This window comes from Myotis nattereri (assembly GCF_964212035.1).
Source record: "Myotis nattereri genome assembly, chromosome: 17".
NCBI lineage: Eukaryota > Metazoa > Chordata > Mammalia > Chiroptera > Vespertilionidae > Myotis > Myotis nattereri.
Window position 1 is genome coordinate 8,614,800 of NC_138092.1, and position 10,046 is coordinate 8,624,845.

General features: G+C 50.5%; 1 protein-coding gene across 1 annotated transcript; it reads right to left on the reverse strand.

Annotated features, from left to right (window-relative positions):
- Positions 1-347: 347 nt before the first annotated feature.
- Positions 348-9,062, reverse strand: GEM (GTP binding protein overexpressed in skeletal muscle). Its single transcript, XM_081111493.1, has 5 exons — positions 8,966-9,062; positions 7,231-7,561; positions 4,565-4,641; positions 3,262-3,466; positions 348-1,671 (listed from the first exon to the last, which is right to left on the reverse strand). The coding sequence occupies exons 1-5, from the start codon at positions 8,984-8,986 to the stop codon at positions 1,394-1,396; spliced, it is 912 nt and encodes a 303-aa protein (XP_080967619.1). The 5' UTR covers positions 8,987-9,062; the 3' UTR covers positions 348-1,393.
- Between the last annotated feature and the right edge of the window lie 984 nt (positions 9,063-10,046).

A 10,046-nucleotide genomic window follows, 5' to 3' on the forward strand; every position in this document is an offset into this window, starting at 1 on the left:
ATGACACTCACTGGTGCCAGGCCAGCCAAAGCGGGTGCGATGCAGTTGATTGGGGGCCCAGCCATCACCCCATGATCCCCGGCAGAGAGAGGCCCAGGCCACTGGCCATATGAGGCAATCAATGGGGGGGAGGGGGCGGGCTCCATGATAGCCCCAAAGAGGGAGGCCCAGGCCACGGACTGGCAGGCTGCGGCAGGTGGGTGGGGCCTCCCTCTGCGAGGGAAGCCCAGGTCCTGGGTGCCGGAGGGAAGGAAGGCCTACTCTTGCACGAATTTCATGCATCGGGCCTCCAATGTAATTATAATCATCTTGTTTGGGGAGGAAAAACATTCAAGAATGCCTTTTTTCAAAGATTTTATTTCTTTTATTATAAGATATATAGGTAAATACTTGCATATTCTAAAAAAGATATAAAATGATAATAAAATGGACATTTTTCTTATTAAGAAACATGTCATAAATATGCTTTATCAAATGTTAAAATGGTTATTATTTTGCAAAATAATAAATAGAGCAGAGCTGTGGGATACAAGAGTCAACTCAAAGTACTGGAAGTATTTATGTTTTGTGTCATAAAAATTCAGGCCTTGGATTACACTTAAAAATGTGGCACTTTGCACTCCAGGTTATCAATAATTCAGATTTAAAAAATATTTTTATGATGGCCCTGTGACTGTAAAAATAATGAAACATAAAAGGTGGTTTTGACTAAGTTAATTTGATTAAAATAAATTGCCCTGAATAAAAAATTATAAGACACAGAAGTCAAGATATACTTTTTGAAACCCACAGTGGTACATGTATCAGTCCTCAATTCTACAAATTTTTGGATCCCCACCTGTGAGCACTGAGCAAAAACCGTTTGCAAGGTTTCGTCTCCAGCAGGCCCGTCATTTCTTTTCACAGCCGGAGGGAGCAGTAACAGTCACGATGAGCTCGATTCCACAGTCCTAGCTCCACAGATATAAGGAACCTCCTCCCTGGAATAAGCCCTCTTCTATTTGCTTATGACCCAGTGGCCTCAAATTCAAATATCAGAACCCTGGGGAAAATTTTAATAATGAACAGTTATTTTTCTAGGAATTCTTTTAAGGCCTCGATTCTCCACTACCCGAGGGAAAGAGGAAACACGTGTGAACACCGAACACATCCTCTAATGTCTTGGGTGTTCAAGTTGCCACGTCAGGCTTTTCCTGTAAATAAACAGCGACCCTTTACAGAGATCTTCCATCTCCCGTGCATTTTGCGGCCCATGAGGCTAACACACACATTCCCAGCTGCAGAAGGGGAAGCCGCATCTAAGAATGTTTACGGGTTCAATCTAATATAGATTATCAGTCCCAGTTGCCTTCAACGATGTCCATGAGGGGGACATCCGGGTGACTCGGGGTGCCTAGAGCACGGAGAGGTCGTGGCAGGACTTGGACTTAAGCTTGAAGGCCATGTTCTTGTTGTTCTTGGCCACGATCTTGCCCCAGAAGCGCCTGGCTTTCCTGGGGATGCTCTCCCTCCTCTTCTGGTAGGCCAGCCGCCGCTCGTTCTTCTCCTTGCTGTCCCTCCGGAGGCGGACCTGCCGCACAATGCCCTCAAACAGCTCCTTCACGTTGTGCTGGACCGCCGCGGACGTCTCGATGAACTTGCAGTCGAACACGACCGCACACGCTCTCCCTTCTGCGGGGAGAGGAAGGAAGAATTCAGAGGGGCTGCCCAGTGTGACCCCACCCAGCACACAGCCAAGCCGAGGATTCCTGGTCGTAAGTGGCCCTCACAGTAAACTCTGAGTCAGTCGCACATGCAGTGAGTACGGGAAGCCCCTCTGACACACACAGGTCCTCCCAGGGCATCACCAGAAGCAAGGAGTCTCCTGGGAGAAGATTCCTGGAAGCAAGAGAGGTGCGCTTTAGACCTGGCCCCCCAAATTCACGGCACGAAGGTCCCAGTTCATCAAAATAGTAATATTTATTGTAACAGTCAAAACCATAGCCTTAATGTATTGCACTAACCACGTGCTGGGAACTGCTTTGTAAACCTTTTTTAATGCAGACAATCTTGGAAAATACATTATCCCTCTCAGATAGATAAAGACACTGGGGGAAGGGCGGTCTTTTAAAAACTTGAGCGAGTTCACACAGCCTCTGAGTGGCATCTGTGAATCCAGGCCTGGTTCATGCTCAAGCTCATATTCATATATATATATATATATGTTTTATTGATTTTTTACAGAGAGGAAAGGAGAGGGATAGAGAGTTAGAAACATCGATGAGAGAGAAACATCGATCAACTGCCTCCTGCACACCCCCTACTGGGGATGTGCCTGCAACCAAGGTACATGCCCTTGACTGGAATTGAACCTGGGACCCTTCAGTCCGCAGGCCGATGCTCTATCCAGTGAGCTAAACCAGCTAGGGCTCAAGCTCATATTCTTAACTCTTCCTCCCCAATTTCCTGAACTGAAAATAAGAATCCTACTACTTGGCTTTCTCCCTTTAAAAAACTTTTTAAAGTTTTGATGAGCTATTTTGAAAAAAATAATTTGAGGAATTCACAAATTCAGCAAACTGTCCAAGCTTTTCGGGAACAGCCTCAACTGCAAATGTTTCATTGTGTTTAATGACCATGTGTCCAGGGTTTGGTTTGAAAAAAGTGATTACCACAGACACTCACTTCCTGACACTCCCAAACAAGGTGTGTCCGTTAAGCCTCTAACAGATATCTTTTCTCCTGAGCAGAGCCTGGTAATGCAGTATTTTATTTTTTAACCATTGTACCAAACCCAAAAGATATCTTAACTGAAATTTAGGAAGCAAAGGGTAGGAGGGTGTTTCTACGGTCTACAGGAACTAGAGGCAGCCTGAGTAGAATTCTTATCCTCAGTGAAACTCAGTTCCCCTAAGTCAGAGTTCCCATCCTTCTTGCATGAAGATACTACCTCTACTTCTCTGAACTCTTTGAGATCTCCCTGGAACACAGAAAGGACCAGCAGAAAAGGTTTGGGATTGTCAGTAAACCCTTGACTCTGATATCTTCCCTAAAGGAATCTCAGGGAAACCTTTGGGCATGGGGAGATTGGAATCCTGCAGGTAGACCAGATGAACAAGGGAGCAGCACCCAGCACAGGGATGATTGGCTGGGGACACATAAAACTCCATAAAGCATTTGAATGAGTCCCTAGTTCCAACTGCATGAAAGAGCCGAGGAAGAATACCTGTTGGAAAGAAAACCCAGAGAGTGTTTCTATGGTCTTAGCACCAGCCCTCTGACCTGAAATAGACACTTCCCGGCACCGCACCAGGTCACTTTTGTTGCCAACCAAAATTATAGGGATGTCCTCTGTCTGCCGGGCCCTGCGGAGCTGGATCCGCAGCTCGGATGCCTTCTCAAAACTGGCTCGGTCCGTGATGGAGTAGACGATCAGGTAGGCGTCCCCAACCTGCATGCAGTGGTCCTGCAGCCACTCGCTCTCCCCCTAATGGAATGAGAAGGTCTCCTGTGAGCGCAGGTTGGCCTGGTGAATGAGGCTTCCGTTTGCAACATAAGTGTATCTCAAAGTACCCTTGCTGGTCTGAGAGAGAAATAAAACTTGTTCCAACTCCACAAAATGCATCATGTCTGGTGGCTGTAAAGACGGCTAGCCCATAAAGTACTTGCCTAAAAGCTTTTACTGTCCAATGGAGTCGACAACTTACACAATGGCACTGCCAAACATTCCCATTCTCTGTCTAAACTACTAAAAATGTGCCTTTTCTGGCTTCCCCAAAGCTCCCTTTGCCTTTCCCGGGTGATAAAATTAAGAATCGTCTTGCGAGAATTAGGAGGCTTTTCAATAAACAGAACGTCTAGCATATATACACAGAAGCCCAAATCTTTAAAAAGCAAATCTTGAAGGCTAGTATTGAGACTGTCAACTTTATATAATGTGGTTTTATATAGTTTACTAGTGAAATTACCATTCACACTTGTTGGCTCTTTCCCTAAAACAAATATTTTTAAAATATTTTTTAGTAGAACTGAGGGCGAATCACTGCAACTTGCTTATTATTCAGAGCTCATTTGTGAATGATCTGCTCCTTAGAACAGTGTCATAATTCAGAAGTAAAAGCTTTTTCTTTTTTGTATTTGGGAAGTTAAGTCATTTAATTTATCTTTATTGTTGAAAGTATTACAGATGTCCCCCCCTTTTTTCCCCATTGACCCCCTCCCCCCTCTCCCTCCACCCCAGGCCTTCACCACACTATTGTCTGTGTCCATGGGTTATGCAAATATGTATAAAACTTCTTTGGTTACTCTCTTCTCATCCCACCTTCCCTGCCTTCCCTCTGAGATTCATCAGTCTGTTCCATGCTTCTGTGTCTCTGGATCTATTTTGTTCATCAGTTGATTTTGTTCATTAGATTCCACATATGAGTGAGACCATGTGATGCTTGAAGTAAAAGCTTTTACTCAAGAAAATGAACCTACCTCATCTGGAACACCAAAAAGTACAAGGTCACCCTCATACCCAACAGCCTATTGGAAGACAAACCAACCCTAAAGGAACTCACAGAGAGCTCTGGGCTCCGCATACCTTATTTTCCCACATGTCCAGGAGGATAATTGTTGCACTTTCGCCATCAACAATCAGTGTTCGCTCGTATGTATCTTCTAAAAGAGAAAGAACAGTGATATCGGTCAGGCAAATAGTAACACTTTTATGTTAAGATGATCATGCAAAAAACGATGCTAGAAAATAAAGTGACTAAGTATATAATTATGTAAATACCCAGATATTCATTAGGCAGAGTATTATCTTTTATCAACTTGAACAGTATTCTACATATATTCCTCCAGTACTTACAAGCAGGACACCTCTGAATGTATATCACTAGACCAATTGCCATGAAAGGCACTCATTTGCATCATTCCTGGATCTTTTCTATAGGAAAACCCTGAGTACAAAGTCACTTTAGAGCAGTGGTTCTCAACCTTCCTCATGCCGCGACCCTTTAATACAGTTCCTCATGTTGTGGTGACCCCCAATTTCATTGTTATAAATTGAACATAATTAAAGCATAGTGATTAATCACAAAAACAATATGTAATTATATATGTGTTTTCCGATGGTCTTAGGTGACCCGTGAAAGGATCGTTCGACCCCCAAAGGGGTCGCGACCCACAGGTTGAGAACCGCTGCGTTAGAGCTTTTGACTCAGATTCAAGCTCCGATGCCATGAGAAAACACTAACTGCGCCCCATGGAACTGTCAGCCTCGTTCATAAGCCTTACAACTCACTATGCCCTTCAGTGGGGTGGCTACTGGGCATTCACTGGCAATTTCAGGAACTTTGAGCTCAGAAACTTTTCTCTTTTTTTGAGACATGCATGAAAAAAACCTCGAGACTGTCTCTGTTTTCTTCCTTAAAAAAATACATTTCCCTCGGAATAAGCAGGCAGCAGCCTCCAGCTCTACTTGATAATGGAGACTTTCCTCCCTGCACTTGAGCTCAGACTGAATGTAGATGAAGGGTGAACCAGGGTAATGGGCCAGAGCAGCTCCATCCCAGAAAAACCACTGAGGCAGGGCATTTACTGAGTTTACTGGAATTTTTGCAAATAAGATTCCTATCATCTCCATAAATGAGCCCAGACCACTCTATTTTCACATTCGTCATTTAAAACATATAATTTTTATAATTTTTTCTTTTACCATTTTCCTTGCTGTTCCTTTTGCCTGGACTCTGTTCCCTCAAATATCCAAAAGACTTGTTCCCTTACCTCCTTCTGGGCGAGGCGTTCCCTGACCATCTATTTAGACACCTCTTCTCTACTAACATCCCTTCCTCCCGTCCTGTTTTTCTTCATTGTGCTTATCTCCCTCTAACATGCAATCCCTTTAACTAACTTATTTTATCACTTTATGTCTCTCGCCTCTGAATGTGAAGACATGGATTTACATCTGTGCTGTTTACTGCTCCAACCCCCAGCACCCAGGACAGTGCCTGGAATATTGCCAGTGCTCAGTAAATACTTACTAATTGAATGAATGAACCATAAAAATAGCCACCGTCATCCACCAGCCTTCACAAAGAAAGAAAAGCAATGGTACCGTTCTGACCCTCTCTCTCCCTTGACTCTTGTTTAGCTATGGTTCCTGAGAGCCCCGCATGAGAAGAGAAATCGATGTTCTAATGAGTCATCATTGATAGCCCGGAACGGGAACTTGCCTAAGACGCAGTGAGTTCCCTGACCCTGACACCGGAATAAACATTTCATGGACGTGGGCAGACAGTAAGTACTAAGGATGCAGCAAGATTCCCGTGCAGCAAGTGCAGGGCTGCACTGAGCGTCACCAGAGCATCTTCTGCTCCGTGGAGTCCGGGATTCATCTGTGACCCGCAACTGAAGGTACAGACAGACCAGGCCACTGGGGCAAGCCCTGGAAGGTTCTCTCTTCCTGCCTACAGCTGCGAATGGGGACATGCAGCCACCCTGGCCGGGTATGCTGAGACGGAAACCATGGCTGAAAGGCACTGTATGAATACCATGGACAATGAGGATCTTCCCATCACCTCCCAGAACGTAGCGCTGTGCTCTGCACGTACCTGAGGCACCCATGTATACTTTGGAGACTATGTCACCTCAAATCGGTTTGGGAAATAGGCCTGACTTCAATAATAAATATCTTAACTGAGATCGTGCAGGGAAACTGTCTTAAAAAAAAACGGCAAGACTTGATACAAACATATGTATCATTATTGCTGTAATTCAAAAAAATTTTTAAAGAGGTCGCACTATTTCAAATACAAATTTTAAACGATTTTACACCCTCAAACAAACGCTAATATTGGTGGAAATAAAGTGATGGCTCGGTTTCTCAAATCGTCTTGGTTTTCGGAATAGCCACGGAGAAAAGCCGCCTCTACACTGAACTCTTGAAAAGTCCAGGGCAGAGTTGGCAAGAGCCAGAGGTGGGCGCCCGACCCTCTAGCTCTGTCCTGATGAATCAGTGTCCCCCAACCCCACCCCGCTCAGCCCCGTTAGAGCTGGGACCTAAGAAATCCCCTCCCGGCCCAGGGTTTTATCTAGAAGCATTTTCATCTCATTGTCCCACCGGCGGTGCCAACAGGCCAGGGCTTTTCGGTGCCAAGAATGTGTAACTGCAGCGCTCAGCTCTGTGGGTAAATGGCCCGCCCGCTGGCTCCTGCTGCGGGGGCTGCTGCGGGGCGGACCGAGCCCGGAGGGGCGGGCACCTACCTCCCAGCACCTCGCAGTCGCTGTCCACGCTGTCGTGCACGCCCGCGAAGATGTTGGCCAGCGTGGACTTGCCCACGCCCTGCTCCCCGACGAGCACCACCCGGTAGTAGGTGTTCTCGGACTCGGAGGAGATGACCGAGTCGGTGGAGTCGGAGGACCAGCTCCGGCGGCAGGGGTCCTCGGGGGCGGCGGGGCGCGGGCCTCGCTGGCTGGGCTCCCTCTGGATCGTGAGGTTCCTGCCGTCCGCCGGGACGCTCCAGCGCTGCTGCTGCGGCTGCGCGCCCACGGGGCCCCGGCGCAGGGTGACATGGTTCAGAGTCATCGCTGGGTCCTGGGGAGCAAAGCGGCCGGCGTGTCAGCGGCGGTGAGAGTGGTGAGCGCCGAGCGGGAACGCGGGGGCTCGCACACACAGCCCGCCATCAGCGATCCTCCACCAAGTGGGCGAGACCCGCGGAGCCCTCACCTAAGGGGCGTCAGTGAAACAGCCCCAAGCGCAACAGGCTTTCTCAACTGGACACACACACACACACACACACACACGCACACACACGCACACAATTAGCCACCAGCCCCTTGGCCAGGTTGTCATTTGCAAAGGGGAAAAAAGTACCGTTAGCATCGCCCAGCGCCCCGATCTCCCTCCAGCCTCAGGGAACCCGTGGGACACCACCCCCCCCACTCGGGGCTGGCACAGAGTCAGCCAGAAGGGAGTTAACGGCGCGGGGGCCCGGGGGCCGGGGGAGCTGCTCTGGTCTGGTCACGGCTCTTGATGGCACTGGCGCCCCGCGGGCCCGTGCGCCTGGGGCGGGGGGTGGGGGGGGTGGGGTGGGGGTGGGGGAGACACGTGCAATGACGTCACTCCTCCCGGGCGGACCGCACCGCACTGATTGGAACTTCCATGTTTAGTCAAGTTGCCCCGAGTTCCCCGGCTGCCTGAATCAGCCGTTATCTGGGGGGAGGGGGCCGCAATCACGAATCCGTTGGAGGTCAATGCCTCCGCCTTGCCCTCTCGCCCGCGGGCACCACGTTTGAACGCCCCCGCCCCCAGCCTGGTCGTCCGGGCAGGGGCAGGACCCGCTCCCGTTCAGACCCCTTCAAAGTTGCAGAGAAAACGCTGAATTCTCATCCCACGAGGCCCGCTCCGAGTCCTTTCATGCAACTCAGGTGCCCAGCTTCTCGAAGAAACCAGAAGGTCAGAGGCTCTCCCTGCTCAAAGGGCATGCAACGACTTGGCAACGGCGTCCCCTTGGCCAGACCCCTTCCCCTGGCATGGAGGCCTGTCCTGCAGGCTGCCCGCGAAATAATAAAGTATCAGAGAGCAGAAGCTTTCTCATCTTCATCGACAAGACCCACTCGTGAAAATACGAAGAGCACAGACATTCCCCTTTCCACGTCAGCCCACACTCCGCACCCCAACACGCCGGCCACCGGCCAGGACGCCTACTCGGCGGCTCCCCCATCCCGCTCCCCCGTGGACATCCCAACAGAAGCCAGAGGTGTCCCCGACGGCTGCCCCCTGCCCGCTGGGTCTGCAGGAGGGTGACCTCCCCCTGAACGGGACTGAAGAACCTGCCGGAACGGCTTCCCTTGCACCTTGCAGTCGCCTCCACCCGGAGCGCCAACCGCGGCTTCCAGGGCTCCGCTCTCAACTTAGACAGTTTCGGGGTCTGGGAAGCCCACCCCCTCCCCAATCACTCCCTGGGGGAGCCCCCTGCCCCCCAGAGGAGCCCCTTACCTGGCCTTGCCACGTGGGCATCCACGCACCGGTGCGCGCCACGATCGCGGCGCAGAGCGCTGTCCTGCGCGGGGCAGCCGTCTGAGCCGCCGCCGCCTCCAGCGGGTTATAGCGGCCGCCGCGCGGGGCTTTTCCGTGACGTCACGCCCCCGCGGGAGGGGCGGCTCTGCGGCGAGCTCGGGGTTGCAGCCTCTCCCCTCCATCAGTGACTCGCAGTCATGTGACCTCTCTCCCCCTTTTAAAAAATAACGACAGTTGGATCCCGAGCTGCTTCATTTTGTTTTCTTTTACCTGGTGGACGCAGGGAGACAGAAATACACTGAGGGCTACTCCATCAAGCTTCGCGGCCAAAAAAAGAAAAAAAGCATTTGCAAACAGTCGGGAAAAGGATGGAGGAGGCGGCAGGTTTGAGTTGAGAGCCCAGCTTGGCCCAAACACAAAACCAGGGGCCCGCCAGGCGCACGGAGACGCCAGCTTCCAGCCTGGGCTGCAGCCCCTGGAGCGGCAGGGCGGCGTCTGGGGCAAAACCCGCCCGTGCCCGCCCGGCACCTGCTCGGCCCAAGTGGGGGCAAGGGGAGCCTTCACGACTGTCTCGGACAGGGATCCAGAGAGAAGGAACCAGAGGTGAGGGCAGGGGACAAGACCTTGAAAGGGGCAGTTTTGAGAGATAACTTAGTTAAGCTCCATCCGTTTGCGCTAAATGCCCGCCCTCCTGCTCTGGGTCAGGATGCTGAGGCTCCAAGCAGGGAATTTAATCAGCGCCGGAATCAGCAGCATTGTGCCAGGAGCCTGGGCCCGGGCCTGGAGCCAGTCCATGCCTCCCAGCCACGGGGAGGAGCCTAAGCTAGACGCTGGGGTCCACTGTCCCCCCCCCCCGCCCCCCCCCCATATCCTGTGCATAAAGGACAAAGGATAATCACCACCACCACCATTACTAAGTCCCTCTGAGTACCTGTCATCTGTCGGTACTTTAGCCTCTGCAGTACCTCAATCTTTACCCAGCTCCACACGATGGAGGTAATACTACCCCCGTGCTGTGGAGGGGAAATGACCCGGCCAGAGATCCTACCCAAGGTCACAC